Below are 16,670 nucleotides of genomic sequence, written 5' to 3'. Positions count from 1 at the left end.
GGTGGGGGGACAGAAAAGGGAAGCTGTGGGCACACAACCACTATGGGAATGGCTGCAAAGAGAAGAACAAGTGTAGCTATTGAGCGAGGGGACAAGTGTAAATGCTGATTGCACAGCAGGGAAGGGAATTAGCAGCTGCTCGTTCAGAGGTGACATGCATTATGCCCAAAACCCATCTCCAGCTCCCCTGAGTTCTTCTAGTGAAACATTTGCAAGGTATACATGATCCCAACTAGGGCAAACAACTGGCTATTCGCTGGTTTTCAAACCAGCTTACTCAACAGAGCCTCTCCAAGAGAGAGCTGAGTGGCACGCAGGTGGAGCAACTCCTGATTCTGTGCTAACTACATACAAGCAGGGGAAAAACCTGGTTTGAAATCCATCTCCTTCCAGTGAGAAGACAGAAGGTGGGATATTTTTGGCATGCCCATTTGCAGCAGCTAGTTGAGCAAGCACTGTTACACGTGGCACATTCGAGACAAAAGGGGTCCCTTGAGCCAGCTAAGAGGGGTCTGCTATTCTGGGCTGCTGAAAATATAATCTGGATATCACTCTGTGGGATGCAGCTGGCTGAGGCCCAAGGTGATACCCAGCTTGGTACAGCACAGTACAACTACAGACCTCACCCAGCATGAGGGGGTCCTCTTGCTCCCCCTCCCATGAGAACAAAACCAGCCAGCTCCCCATGCCTGCTGCAGTCTGCTGTAGCAAGACCAACAAATACAGTTGTCCAGCACCAAAGGCTACACTGTGGTTAGGACCTCACTATGAAAAGGGCTTTATCCAGGCACATTTCACCTGACCCACTTTAAATACCTCCTTCGGGATGAGACTAATCTTGTCTCAGAAGTGTCAATTTCTATGGACTGGAAAGGGAGCACAGGACAACTGTAATGAAGATGCAAATGTTTAAATGTAGCTGAGATAAATACCTAAGTGTCCAGCCCAAAGCCAGGGCTCACTGCTTTTGCCTCAGTTACCAGGAGTTCCCAGCCAAAACTCTAGTCTACATCCTTCACCACACAACTTTATTCCTGCTGGATTTTGGCTTAAGGATGCTTTTGAGTGATTTACTTGTGGATGATAGGTGTGCAAAGGTGCTAGCTGGTCTGCTGACTGTTCTGAGCTGCCCATACAGACAGACCCACACAGAATCTGTGTTTTGGTCCTTTGTCTCATGAACAGAGGAATAACTTTTCCATCATAAATGTTTGCTGTGAAAATAATGAACTGAAAACCCTGTGAAGTTCTTCCTTGATACTGCTGTAGCTGGGGAAGTATCGAACATAACAAGACAAAAGGAAGCCTCATGATTTTCACCATCACACATAAGACACAGTACATCTGCTGCCATCAGTGCCTGTCCTAAGCATGGCACCTTAAATGCAAAGTCACTGGCTTCGATGGAAGCGGTCCTCACCGGTCCCAGCTTTGGCCCAGGCTCTGGGATTTCAACTGTTACTTGTACTGCAGGTATATGGCACTACTAATAGGGCAGACTGCCTTGGCAAGGAGGAATAACTATAAAAAATAACAATAAAAAGGTGAATTGGTTATTAAGAGCCCCAATTATAAGACATAAATTGTTCCACCCCAGCCTGGCGTCCTGTCATCACCTGTGGCCAAAACACCTTAGATACCTCAAAAGAGGCTAAAAACCAAGATGAAGATATACCTCAAAGAGGGAAAAAAATATGCCTCCTGGCCCTGGCCGATATAAACACCCTAAAAACCCTGGATTGTGGTGACTGTGAAACACCAACACACCAGTACACAGGGACTCCTGAGCCTTGTGAGCCTACCTCCAGAAATCCCCACTGCTGTTTCGCAGTTACTCCAGCTTCACACCAAAAAACCCCTAAGTTTCTTGTTTCCACTAACTTGTTTGAAAACTTTCAGAATTTCACTCCCTGTGTAGTTGGAAGCTTTACAGGTTTTAAGTGCATCTTGACCCATACTGTCTTGACTTTATTAGTTCTAGTTGCTCTTTGGATGTTTATTCCCTGCTCTCTTATGCTTTTTCTTTTTTTAAAGTACTTTTGTGTGCCCACACTCAAATACTTTCAGCAACGCCATGTTATAATGGATGAAGAAAAACTAGAGAGCTACAAAGGGAGGCAAAGATGATCTGATGTGACTACCATGCAAGAAGAAGCTAAATAGATTAAGACAACACGGGGAACACGGAGAAAAGGTGATAGAGGATATCTGACAGCCGTCTACACAACTGTCACTGCATGAAGACAGTGACTATGAGTCTTTTTACACTATTTCTCCAGATTAGGAGGCAACAATGAAATTATCAGACAACAGAAGCATAATTACTTTTCCTGTAGTGCATAAATTGCAGAACTCTGCTACAAATTGTTGCAGTGGTCGAAAATATAAAGACTCAAAAGGATTAGACAAACAGTGGAAGATGTTTACAAGTATCTGCTGAACATGGCAGACCTAAGGCAAACTCTGGCTCTGGAAATCCCCAAACTTCTGGTTATTGTCCTCTGGGAGGACAGAGACTCTCATGCTCTTTTCCTCTTTTGTGCTCAGTACAGCCATGCTCAGATTAAAGTCAGTGGGCTAGACAGACCTTCATCAGACTCACTACAGCCATTTCTCCTGCTTGTGTTTCTTTTCATGTAGTTAAATAATCTGCTATTTATTTTAGATTTTCTAAGCATAGCCCAGCTCAATTAAAAAGTGAGTGGCCAAAAGCCTAAGACAGTGTTCTTTTGCTAATAAAAACACTACTTCTTATACTTGGAGAGACTGATGCTATTCAGGGCAGCCTGCAGATTTTCTTGGCTGTTTTGGAGTGCTTACTTGAATGCAAATGCTGGACCATATTTCCACTTTTGACTTAAAGTAATTCTTTCCTTCTTTCACCCCTACATCCTTGATTTTTCAGTTCAGTCAATTTACTAATTAATTTCCTCTCTTTCTTGAGGTCTGTCTTATTAAAATTCAAAGTCTGTATTATAACCCTATCTTTGTCAACAAGAACTGAATGAACACATAATTGCTCACTCTAAGATTACTATTTACAAGTAGCTCCTCTAAAAGCACCTACTTGATAAACTAAATTTCAGTTAGTTCTTGGTTATTTGATGAAGAAATCTGGTTACTGTGTCTCGTCCCAGCTTCCTATTTAAAGCTATTTTTATTAGCTGCCAGAACCTCACCTGCAGAAGGCTGGTTGTACAGATGGAGAGAATTTTTCTGGACATGAAAACCCCTAGTTAAACGTGGTCTTGCATTCCCCGAGCCACCTGATGGTCATCAAGAAAATCTTATCAGTACTTCTTCCCTCTTAGCTGGGAATGTAAAGGTTCCCCTGATGGCCTGAGCTCTCATTTCCATGAGTAACCTCTCCAGCTCAACACCGTCCTCCTCCTTTTCCACACAGAGCAATCCTGAATCATTTGTTCCAAACAGAAGAAAAATATATTCATCTTTTTATAACTCCCATCCAGATCCTCTTCACACTCAATTCCAAACCTTCTTTGTCTCCAGCACACAGTGAATCTTTTCTGTCTTTTCTTCTATAACATGCCTACTTCTTCCTCTACTGAGGACACGAACATGCCTCTTCCCAGTGCCAGAGCTGCTCCCTCCTTGCTCTCTCATTTCACACCAACTTTCCCTCCCTCTTGAATGCTGCTTTCTTTTGTTTCTGTCAAATTTCATTATATATTACTTTCTTTGGAGCAGCTTTCCTCCTCTTTTCCCTGGCCACGGCTATCACAATTCTGCTTGCCTTCTCCTCATCTTCTAGCTTAGCAAGACTATTTCTCAATTGTATTCTTCCTTTGCCAGCTGGTCCTTTCTTCTACCTGCATCCTCTGGTCACACTTTTTCATGGATCATAGAGGCAACTGTCTCAGTTCAGCCCGATTTGCACTCAGAAAAATACAGCCAGTCTGCACACATCTGCTGTAAAGCAGGGTTAAAACAGCAACTTGTTCAATAGATTATCGCTATACATCCCATCTTTTGCTGTTTGTGAAAGCTACGTCAAAGGCATTAGGAACCGTACAAGGATGCTGGGCACTCTGCACCTCCTGTATCAGACCACCTGTATTGCCTGTGCTAGACTTTGCATTTCTCCACTGCTGCCATATCCCTAATACTAAAAAAAAGATGAGAGGGAGAAAGAAAACAAACCACAAATGAAAGCAACTATCTACAAGTTCTGCCCAATCAAACTGCCCCCCAAACAAAAACACAGGTGCCTGTTTGTTGCCCCTTTCATTGCTTCCACCACTATTGATTTACATCAACACAGCCACGCTGTGTCCGCAGCAGCAGAGCAGGAAGGCAATACCAACTCAGCAGCAAGCACCAACACAGAGGCAGTAACAGAGGACAGCAGCTCCTTCAACTGGCGTAATTGCCTCCAGGAGAGAAGAGCCATCAGCGTGCTCTGCTTTCTTCCTGGGAATAAACGCTGCTTGTTCCCTATGGGCTGTTCTCAGCTTTTGAGAGTCATTCTCAAGATGATTTACACTGGCTTGAACACATGACAAGCAATTTCAAATAATAGTGACACTACTTATGAGTAATGATGTCACATCATCTCCTGTACATGGCTGAACTGAGCATCTATCAACCGCTTGTTTGGTGCTCAGTGCACTTCCCATGTCAGCAGAGCAACAGACCATTAATAGCATTCTGGCATTTTCTGGTAGCGACATCTGCCTTTATGACTTGGGGTTCACTCTAAATATCTGTATGTGTAATTTAGCTCCATAACCAGCTTAAGTCCCAAGTGATGTCTTTTTACATCTTCCCCTAGGAAACTGTGCCTGTGCTCCATGTCAACAAATTGCTTCTCTTTTTCAGACAAAATATTTCCTTTCTAAATATCATCTCTACTCTGTTTTTTCCATGTCCATGTTTTTTCTTTGAATCTGCAGCTTAAAACCTTCTTGGTTCCCTTTATCTAAACAGACAGCCTGTGTGCAATACGACTGAGACAGGCACAGCAGGAGAGACGAGCGAGAGCTGGGGAAGACTGGAGAGTGTGGATGGACATTAAAGAAATATTAAATGTTCTTTAAGAATTGGTAGCGTATCTTTTACGCAGTTTATGCTATGTCATTAATGTACTGAAGGAATATCTAAATCAGGGGGAAAAAAAAGTTGCCATAGTTAATTTGATAGCAAAGTGCTAATTACCTTTCTCGAACAAACTCTGCCATTTCTTTCTGCATTTGTTTCCCTTTAAGTTGCTTTTGAAGAAGAATTTCAAATCCCGACACTGTATTGTTCCCTTGCGAATCCTTCTTATCAGCCTGGAAGGAAAAAGGAAGTTCAAGAAAAAGATATGGGGATCAAAACCACACACACACAGTTCCCAGCAGCAGCTGCCCAAGCAGTCTGAGCAACAGGCAACGATGGTATCTGAAGAGCCCTCCTCTGATAACAGCTGATGGTCGCAGCACCTCAGCCCCTCTCAGAGGAATAGTCCAACACTTTCTCTTTCCCCCTCCTCTTATTCCTTTTTTTTTATTAAAAAAAAAAGAAGTTTTACAGTTATCTTTAGCCAGCGTAAGACTATGTTGGGGCCAAAGCAGCAGTCTTGCCGTCCCTTCTGCCCCATGGCCTTTCATACCTGATAACGCCCCTGGGCTGGCTCCAGCAAGCGTGAGCCCTGACGGCTCAGCCCTGCAAAGAGAAGAAGAGATCCTGGAGCCAGCACAAGGGAACTGCTGGGGGAGAAGGGAGGACATTGCTGCTCTTTCCAGAGGTAACGCAGCCCTAAACGACCTTTAATAGACTGTAAAGTTCAGCCCTCATTTGCACTCAGAAAAATACAGCCAGTCTGCACAGATCTGCTGTAAAGCAGGGTTAAAACAGCAACTTGTTCAATAGATTATTGCTATACATCCCATCTTTCACTGTTTGTTTCCTACACTGCCCTTTTCACCCCTTGCTCCACTGACTTGAGGGTTGCTACAAGGACCAACACAGTCTTCTCTCCTCTCTTTTCTCTCTCTCCTCTCTGCTTTCCCTTATTTCAGAATTTCATTTCCCACCCTCTTGCAACAAACAGGCCCAGAGAACACTACCCTAAGGACTACAGGTTTTGCTTCAATACCCTGGGTGCTGCACCTTTGCACAGAGAAAAATGCCACGTTAATCAAAGCAGGAGACTTGTAGGACATCCCACCCTCTTGCAACAAACAGGCCCAGAGCACACTTCCCTAAGGACTACAGGTTTTGCTTCAAAACCCTGGGTGCTGCACCTTTGCACAAAGAAAAATGCCACATTAATCAAAGCAGGAGACTTGTAGGACACCATGCCAGGCACCGGGCAGCTGGGCACTACCAGCCTGAGACAATGGGAGGAGTAGAATTGATCGAAGAAGGAGGCGAGTCATGGGCAGACCATGGATTGCAAGGCTGAACAAGAGGGAAGTCCTGGGAGCAGAGCTATGGGAGGATAAAAGTTTGCAGAAGAAAAGCAGCTTTAAGTGGAGTTTCACTGAGAGCGAGATGTGACCAAACCCAAGGAGCCAAGCAGTGGCCAAGCCTAAATGGAAAGAACCAAGCAGGGCAGTGACTTCTGTAAGACACAGGCAAAAAATAAGCCTATACACCACTTCCAATTTATTGCTCATTGGGATCAGAAGACTGGAAGAAACTGAAGAAACTTTGATGGTTTGGTAACATGACCATTTGCAAGTATATCAGTGTATTTTAGCAAGTTACTGCCATTACTCCTCACACCAACACTGAGCACGCACGATGGGAAGTGCTGCTGTGACTCCAACAGCTACATATTTTTGTAAGTGAAACTTTTTTTTTCTAAATGGAAACACTTCAATAACTGATAACTGAAAACACATGTGAAATTCATAAAATCTTCATTGTTGAGGTAGTACTCCCCCTGCCCCCAAAAAACAGTTTTCAGGTGGAAGATTTTTTCTATCAGCTCCATGCTTGAAGGACTACTGTATCATTTTAATCTGATTCAGGATCCTGAAAGCAGAGCTAAGCACGAGAGGGCACACACAGAAACACAGCCACTGGAGACTTCCCGTGCTGAAGGCTGCATTGAAGCTACTCAATTTAAGAGCTACTAATGGGCCTGTCCTTCACAAACGTCATCCTTTAAAAAAGTCATTTATCATCTGTCCTTCAGAATATCCCGTGAGAGTGAGTTTTACAATTTAACACGAAGTTTGTAACTATCTGCTTGTTTTAAATGTGATACCCCCAGCTTCCTTGTGCATCCCTAGTTCTCATGCTCTGGGAAACACTGAAAAAATATTCCCTGTCAGCCACCTCGCTATCCCTCCTCCTGCTGTACAGCCCTTTTGGCTGAGGTATTTTGAGATGTGTAATTTGTCCTACATCCTCCCCACTTGCTGACCAAAACCATCTCCTGACAGCTGACCTTGCCTTTTTGGACACTCTTCTGATAATTGCCCACATCTGAGACCAGTTAGATGGTTTCCACCTGATCTTCACTGGCGTCCTGTCTCCCTGGTGCTGCCCAAATTCTCCTTTACCTTGTACCACAAATCAAGCTGGTTTTCACACTTTTTCGGAAGCTCAGGAGCTGCAATATGGCATGTGGCTGGCTGCCTACTTACCCAGAAATAATCACAGTAGCTCCACTCCGAAGGTTTCAGCAACTGCTGCTCTGGCATTACGTCAGGGTGGGGGAAAGTCACACAGTTTATCTGTAAAAAAAAGCAAAAGAGAGTTAGAAGGTAATGAAATTTAGCTGTTGATGAGAAATATGCAAATGAAAGGTTATATACACGCACTTCCAATCAGAAAAGCCACAGTGAATGCATATCAGTGAATAAAAATTGGTTGTTGCATGGAAACAGCAGCTAAGTATTCCCAGAAAGCTCCTCTGAGCAAGCAGGAGTGTTGGCTCAGAGGAAAATAAACTACCCATTTCACATGAGGAAAACCTGCTTGATTTGGAAAGCACCATACAGGGAGTTCTCCTAGATCCCTCACAAACTGTGGTAAAAATCCTGACGTGAAACACCCTGAGCACACCCTGAACGCAAGAAATGCTGTGAGCAGCAGAGAGCACTGAAGGCGCTATCGGTGTATCTCAACAGAAAATCATAGCTATGTTAGTCTCTTATAGGATTACAAAAAAAGGTGTTATTTTTTCAGTGCACAGCCCTTCCATCTATCCCAGAGACCTTTTCAGTTGAAAGTGATGCTCCCTGCAAAAAGGAACAGGGGCTCTCTAAAGTCAACTAGCCTTCAGTGCACAAAAACCACAGCAATTTCCGAGACAGGACTCATCACACAGTCATTAAACAAAGGCATAAAAAAGTACAAGTGCTCATTAAGTTATCACAGTAGAAAATGTAGCCTGATAAAAGCACAGTGGAAGCAAAGAGCGTGACAGCTACTGCAGAACGTGCTGCAGAATAACTCTGGACGCAGTTAAGCCCTTCAGGGGAAGCATCAGCAAGAGTCAGAGCCCACTGCCAGTACATAACGCTTACCTAAAATTTCTGCTGGACAGGCACACTAAAAGCAGTCCCTCTCATCGCACCCGCAGGTTCACTGGACACTATGAGTACTTGTGTATTAATCAAGGAACCAACAGAAATTGGGGATGGAAGACTCGCAAATGTAACTGTATGGGTTTGGGGGGTTTTTTTGGATCAGTTAACATTCACAGGAAATCTAAAAACAAAGCTGTGGGCAGGGTTAGCACAGCTGCACAGGCAGTCCTAAAGGTAGTGCTTACATGCTGCGAATCTGCCTTTGGGCTATTCAGAGAGGATCAAAAAGGACACGGCAACATGCTGCAAAGTGCTGACACAGTATAAACCCACCATGCTAGAGCAATGCAGACAAAGCCTTTAGCTGATACAATGCTGTTCCTACAAACCCACATTGGCTCTGCTGCTGTCTGCCCATGCTGAAGTTTCAGTGGCTGTCCTGTATGTAACGCAAGAGCTTTCTCCAGCCCCCTTCTCCACAAAAATCACTCTGTCCAGAGCTTGCCAAGTCCATTTCAAAGCAGGCTGAGGACCCTGTACCTATGGTGTCTTGGGCTTTCACCTCAGCTAGATCCTAAACCATGCGTCTTCCCTTCCAGCTTCCCTCCAGCTCCCATCAGGCTTCAATCTGATATGCAGGAGGTCGGAGACCAGGGCTCTCTTCACCATCACTTTGCAGGCAGCAGCCGTACATCGGGTGGGCCTGCATCTCCAGCCAGAGCCAGCCTCCACTAGCCACACGGTCCCAAAAACAGACAACAGCAGCTGCTGAAAACACCTTCCCACTCCTTCACGCTCCCCATCAGAAATGCCACGCATCAGGAGTTATAAAGCATCAGCTCAGTTCAGAGCGGGATGGCCACACAACGGAGGTGCCGGTGCTCACCCTCGCCCGGGCACCCTGCACCCCTGCGGCATCAGGGGACATGCGAGAGGACATGCTAATGTAGTCACACTCAGCTGGACTTGCCCATGCTGCAGCGATGGGCCCCTGTGTTATCTCAGGCTGACCTCTGTCACCACCACAGCCTCCAGCACGAAGCCCCTCCATGAAAGACATTTCACTGAGGACACCTTCTGTCTCTGCTAAAGTTTTCCTCTCCTGCCTCTTCCCTGTCAGCTCAGTTATCATAGGACAGCACTACAAGCCCATCTTGGCCTGTTTTTTTGGTTAGGTAGGTTGGGTTACCTTCCCTTCTCCATTCAGGGATCACCAGATCTAAAAGCCTGCAAGCAGATCCCATCATCCGCTGGAAGCAGCCCAGCCACAGGAGAGAAGCTGACACCTCTCCTCCAGGCGCAGCCAGTGCAAGCAGGGGCGTGCAGAGCTGCTCGCGGGCAATGCAAAGCTCCGGCACAAGGGGCTGCCAGTGTGCACTGGCCCAACACCCTGTGAGGACACTCCTCTCACCCCCGCCAGGAAGCTTCACAACTGATCAGCCCAAATGTCTTAAAAATACTGGCTAGAAACCTTAAGTCAAATTGCTACCTTCAGACAGTGTCTGACAAGCAATGACCTGGACCAGTGCTGGACCAGCACAGAAGGGCAGACAGAGAAAAGGCTCCGCTTCACAGATCACCAAATCCCATGCCACTGCTGATCACAGGCTGCGCTGGTATCTGGGCATGCCTCTACGCTGTCACAGCCACACACTGTTTCTCAAATAACACAATATATTGTAGTTCGCCTTAAAAAAATGGGATGGCCTCAGAACCCGTGCACAATTGCTCTGCCACGATCATAGCAGGCCAACTGCTTCCCGTGAATGAGCAACACTGCAGCTCATCCTCCCAGAGCAGGGGAGATACGGGGAACAAAGTATTGTCAGCAATGGCAATGTTATAAGTAACCATGTGAAGGTATGCGGTGTCAAGACAGGTTTAAACAGCTTCTGGCTTTGAGGATTTCTGGCTTTGATGCTGCATTTCACACTCACTGAACAAAAGTTTGGGTGACAGCCAGAGGTCACTTGGACACCAGCCCTTCCAGCCCCTCCAGCCTCTCCAGCATCTCCAACCCCCCCAGCAACTTCAACCCCTCCAACATCTCCATCCCCTGAAGCCCCTCCAGCCTCTACAGCCCCTCCAGCCTCTACAGCCTGCATGAAACACCAGCCTGTGCACAGCTACCGTGTGTGCTTACACAGCACACCTCATGGGCATCCAGGACAAGGTGCTGCCTCTTGAGAGCAGACTGCCAAGCTACAGGAACTTGGGATTTAGCTCAAGTTAAAAATACTTAGCAGCAGAAGGCAAAAGAGGTAAAGAGACTGCATGGAAGTTTTAGGGACGCTGGAAGCGATTCCCATCTCCACAGCAGGAGCACCAATACTGCAGTGGTGAAAGGAGAAGCTATTCTGGTTTGCACCTATTCTCTTACTGGTGATCTTGCAGAGAATGGCTAGGAGGTCCCCTGTGGAAACACACTGCTGAGTGGAGTTTTGTGTTTCCCAAGACGACTTATTTCAACTGAGAAAGGATCAAATGCTCCCCATGAAGACAGCAGTGTTTTCAAGGCAGATTGCTAGGGACCAACATTGTCACACTGGATAATAAGAAGGGGGGGAAATAGGCACCTCCTAAGCATATTTTGTAGCCTTTACCAGAAGACTGGGCATCATCGCACTGCGCACCAGGACACGGAGGTGACGTGCAGCAAGGAGCACGTACAGTGGCACACGAGTTGTTCCCTGCAGCTTAAAAATCTGCAAAGGGAAACTGCAAGGGAAATTCATATTCCCTGCTAAAAATGGCACCTGTTTCATGAAAACGAAATCTGTGTCAGCTGGAAGCTGCTTATTAACTTTAAGACTTTCCATTACATCACTAATGTCCTGAAGAAATAAACACAAAGTCACTGGAAATGCCCACGCTCGCACTGGTGGAGGTGTCCCACTGCACTGCACCACGTCCACGCACACAGCAGAAGAGGAACAGTGAGTACACAAGTCAAGAGGTGATGAGAGTAAGGTTAATTCACATGTTTCTCAAAGAGTTATCAGACTCAAAGCTTCATGAATAAATCAAACATTCTTCACTTCTCAGAAGCTTATACTTAATTGTTTAGAAACGATGCTGAATTGTCTGGAAAAAGTCATGAGGGCATTTGGGTCTAGTATCACGTTCAAAAGGAAATTCTGGTGTCAGAATTAAAAAAATAAAATGCAGAAGCTTTTGAAATCTTAAAAAAAAAAAAAAAGGATTATTTGTGTGGTAAACAGAACTTAACAGAACTTACAGTTTTCTACACAAAGTCCTGGAGGGGCCATGAAAATTTTCAAAACTCCAGAAATATTACTAAAAATTACATATGACTGCGTAGGAAATCCTGTGACTCTTTCTTTCCTTTCATCACCACAGATTTCTTATACTTAAACAAAGGCTCTTGGATCTGTATTTCTGAACATTTCTAAAACCTCTCAGGGTCTCCCAGCAGGGAGGGAAACACCGGGCTGGCACTGAGCAGGACATGGCTGCACGCCAGCAGTGGAGTGACCACACCTCGCTCCCCCCACAATCCTCCCTCTGAAATGCTCCTTTTCTTGTTTCTAAAATCAAAGACAAATGAAAAAAAGCACTTTGGTTTCACCAGCTTAGTCCCACTGATGAGCTTTTTGACTGATGCTAAAGACAGCCAAAGCATCTCGTGATAACGTCCTGATGTTTAACAGCATTAAAGAGCTCTATCAGTCCCACAGACAGTGATGTCCCCTCCCTGCGCAAGGGACCACTGCTCTCACTAATCGCATCCCTGACAGCCGGTCAGGCTACGTGCAAGGTCCAAATTCAAACAACAGGATAGACCATCGCAGTGCTAATCTCTTTCAACAACGCTGACTAGCCAGCAAGGCCTGAACAAAAGCGTGCAGAAGCTGACTATCACAGCTCTAATTGCCAGTAAGAAACAAAACAAACACATAGCTAACGATGGAGTCACAGAACTTTAAGAGAAAACAAGGCATTGTGACCCGCATTACATTCGCACAGGCTCCACTGGGACAGCCGAGGTAATAATCAGCCTCACCATGATATTAAGTCCTCATCCAGCCTCTTCACAAATAAAAACAATGGCTGTTGTCAGCTTGCAACAAAGCAAAATTAATGACAAGACACCAGCAAGGCGTACTCCAAGTATAAGCTAAGCAGCCTGTCCTTCCAGCTGCCACTGGACACGAGTGGCACCATAAAACCTGTGTGAGAAAGCCACTGGATCGCTGAGGCTAGAAGAAGGTACACGGTCAGAGAAGACATGCTGTGAAAAACAAGGTGACAACAAAGCTCAGCGGGGGGGGGAGAAGAAAACCAGACAAGCAACACGAATTGATGCATTTCTCTTGATAAGCCTGCTGTGTAGCAAACTCAATAAATAGATTAAAATACTTTTGCCTGTATACTGATCATGAGCAAAAGCAATTATACTCTTAGCAGCTAAATATTGCAGCTCATATTTCACATGAGTACATCGGCAGTGATGGCAAAATGAGCTGTTTACGTTGCAGGTGACTCTTGGTTATGTCTGAGATGCAAAAGGGTGATGAAAAAAAGTCACAGGGAGACAGGTGAGCACACAGGATTTGCACAAGAGCAGCGTGCACAGGAGCAAGAAACTTTGTTGGGTTGGGCATGCACATTCATTTCATGGATTTCAAAGTCCTCTGGAGGCTTTGAAGTTGCTACCAGCACTCACCAGTAAATGAGACATTGCCAAGCAACATGAATAAAACAAGAATAATTTGATCAAGGCTTAGATAATCAACTACATGTTTATTACATACGACACTGTATAAATAAATGAGCAGACAGTGGGTGAGCTTACTGTGTCGTGCTAGAGTGACTAAAGCGGGGCAACATTCTTGCTCATTTCTTCAACTTAAAAATGCAGATTATTTTTCCTGATTTCTGCACATTCACAGCACCTTAAACACAGCACACCTCTGCCAGATTGCCTAACTTCAGTACCTGCTTTACAGTTTCAGCTGAGACCCAAAAAGTACAACGGCGGACTCCCCTAGATGTAATGAGATCACCTGCCAAATGGGACCCTTTGGACAAAACAGCTGAATGCAAAGGCTGGAGGAGATCTCCGAAGAGCTTGGGCACAGTCAAAGGCTCGGGCAGTTTTAACTCTACGCAGACAAGGAAGCCCAGGAATACCCAGACTGTGTCCCGGTAGCTTCAACATCATGAGTTTGCGTGTGGTTTTAGCGCTGGCAGGGTGATGCTGCAGCTACGGTACAATGGAAGAGGAGAGCAGACAACTCAAGTCCTGATCGTTAACAAAGTCAATTGATACTCTTCCTATTTCAAAGGGAAGATTCTGCCAAAAGTGTTTAGGAGCCCTCTTTACTTGGTCTGTCTGTAGAAAGGTTCAGAGATGATTAGGTCAGAGCCTGTCAAAGCAGGGGATTTCTGACAGTTTCTGCCATACAGTCAGCCCCAGGGCAGAAGGGAGAACGGTGCTGAACGTGCAGCCTCATGCTGTGTTCATCACACTGTCTCAGACGCAGAGCACAGCAGCAGAAGATACCAAGTTACTGCATGTAGGCTGCCCCTCTTCCCATCTGCAGCACATGTGCATTTATGTGTCCCAACATACGCAATACAAATGCCAGCATTTTCCAAGTCATGCCATATCTTGACAAGGCACTAGAGCATTCTCCAGAAAGAAACCCACACTCAGAAATACCATATCATCAGATAGGTTTCTTGCTCTTCAAGTGAGACATAGCTCTGTCCCTGAGTCGATATCCCCCTGTACCTTCTCCATTTAACTCTCCCTCACCTGTGGTAAAGGAGCTCCAGCTTCCACAGGTAACTCACAGCCAGAGAGACAGCTCTTCAGGAATCAGAGAGCAAACCATCCAGCTTAAAACTAATGAGTGCACCTTGAAACTCACTGCAAAATCAACGCAGACCACAGACCTGCACTGCTGCTTCCTAAGTGAGCATCAATAATTTGTGCAAGCAGCCATTTCGTAACAGCCTCTGATATAACCCACCTGGGGTTTCCCTTCCAAAGGAAACAGACAACACAGTGTTGGTAACATTCATTTACCAAAGAGAAAACACCATATTCCTCTTCTTCTTGGGTGCATATAGATGAGAAATACCCCAGCTCCCACCTGCCTTCAGGATTTCCAGGAGCCATGCTCCTAAATGGCTGTTTGAATGTAGAGGAGGCAGATGCATTCCTAGGAAGATGGGAACGAACTCCCACTCTTCTGCTGAAAGTGGTGAAACAGAGACAGCTAGGCTGCAGCCACTGCTCAGGTTGGACATCACCTGATGCCCGCAGTTTGCGTATCACAGGATTTCAGTTTGGGGGGAGGTTTGCTGGACTGAGAGCCCCGAAGTTAATCACAAAATTCCCCTCTGCAAGAAGAGGTTCTGCCTGAGCACTGCAACAGACCAAGAAAAAACATTTGACAGCAAGCTAAGGACATGCCCTGCAGCTCTGTTAACCAGAACATCCCAACGTCAGCTTGAGTGGTGCTGAACAAATATAACCTCCTAGGAGCCAGGGCAAGAATTTACACTGCTTTACAGTTTACACTCTGTATGAGAATGCTGTTTTTCACAATGCTTCCTTGATGCAGGCAATGGCTTGGAGCAAACAGCTGTTAAAATTAGCTTGTTTTTGTCTGTCTGATGCATTGTACTTGAAAGCTTTGGACTTCTGCTGGAGAAACGCAAACCCAGTGACCCTGACATAACACACAACACTTTCTTGCTTTGCAGATGCTACTAGATGGCACATGGGCCAGCAAATATGACAGTGAAAACCACCCTTAGTGAACAGCCTGAGTCCTCACCCCTGTAAGCAGTGAGTATTTCAGAAACACAAAAGGTCTTGCTCTTGTGCTGCGCCCTGCAACCCAGTGCAACCCACCCCAGGACCATGTCTAGTCCCTCTGGACACGATGTTCAGCCCATGCTTTGCTCCTGCCCCTCTGACCTGGGTGGACAGGGGACTGCACCGGTGGCTCAGACACGTTTCCAGCCCCAGCCACCGCAGCCCTGGAGGCCCTGCAGCCAGTTCCCCAGGACATTTGCAAATCTGCACAAACCAACAGATTTATACTTACTTCATGACATACCACTCTCTCAATACACTAATTAACAGTAACAACACATTTTTCATTTGTAACAACCGATTTTGATAACCAGGTAAACTGTTGAAGGTATTCCCCCCCCCCCGAGAAAACTGTACTTACGCGGCAATGACTGACCTGCACTGCAGTCAGAGACACCTGTACGTGCTCCTTTCAAGCCCTCATCCCTGTCACCAGAAACCCAGAGAATTGTGCCCACTGACAGATAAATCAACAGGCTGTGTGTGATAATGTAGACAACCACCTCCTCCTCATAGTAACAGTTAACAATGATGTATAATGTTAAATTATTTCTTTTGTTCTCGTGGACAATGTGTACCCTGACAATGCTTGCAACTGTAAGCATGTTTATTGCCTTTCCTTTATCACTGCAATTCATTTATCTGCTCATTTATCTTCTTTATTATTTCCTTTTAAAGAAACCTTTCTATTCCCAGCCACTTTCATTAATCTGTTTTGATTTCCTTCCTGTTTTTAAACATCTGTCCAGAAGTGCAAACTGTGTTCCAGATGAGGTCACCAGGCATACAAAAGATGTTATTGTCTGTAAACATGATACTGAGAACATCTTAATTGAGTCAGCTATATTTACTTACTAATATTAAAAGCAAATGCAAGATTAACTTCATACTGAAACCTAAAATCTTTGCCTATGCTTCCCATCAGAAATCTTCACTTGGACACTCTGGCACAGAAAAATACCTTCTGACACCTCTTTGAGAAAAAAATAAAGATTCTGCCCTGGCAGGGCAATGACCCAGCTCCTCAGTTTGTATTTCTCTAACCTTTCAGTGCTTCTCCAAATACAGAGGCTGTTGGGGGGGTGGTTACCAGATGAGGTAGTTTTTTCAGGACACCTGGTTCACAGCCAGCATCTCTGGAGCACGCGTGTTCCCCTTCCTCGGTCCGTCCTTACCTCCTGCTCATCCCAGAACCACCAGAATCAAAGGGAAAATGATACTGGAACTCTGCCCAGGACGGAGATCCCAAAGCCTCCCTGGGCCCCTGACTTACCAGCGTTTACCAAAATTAATTACTCATGGTGGAGGCTCTGCCCGCCCGCCTCTCCCAG

General features: G+C 45.5%; 1 protein-coding gene across 1 annotated transcript in view; it reads right to left on the bottom strand.

The window, feature by feature from the left end:
• GAS7 (growth arrest specific 7) overlaps positions 1-16,670 on the bottom strand; it is a 64,976-nt gene that overhangs the window by 17,211 nt on the left and 31,095 nt on the right. The window contains exons 5-6 of the mRNA XM_019473313.1: positions 7,599-7,688; positions 5,176-5,291 (exon numbers count right to left, since the gene is read on the bottom strand). Of these exons, the coding sequence (XP_019328858.1) occupies positions 5,176-5,291; positions 7,599-7,688 (206 nt within the window). The remainder of the gene's footprint in view (positions 1-5,175; positions 5,292-7,598; positions 7,689-16,670) is intronic.

The sequence above is a fragment of the Aptenodytes forsteri genome, unplaced genomic scaffold (genome assembly GCF_000699145.1).
Source record: "Aptenodytes forsteri isolate BGI_AS27 unplaced genomic scaffold, ASM69914v1 Scaffold311, whole genome shotgun sequence".
Taxonomy (NCBI): Eukaryota; Metazoa; Chordata; class Aves; order Sphenisciformes; family Spheniscidae; genus Aptenodytes; species Aptenodytes forsteri.
The sequence above is the reverse complement of the archived record's forward strand: the minus strand, read 5'-3'. Positions and strand labels throughout refer to the sequence as shown.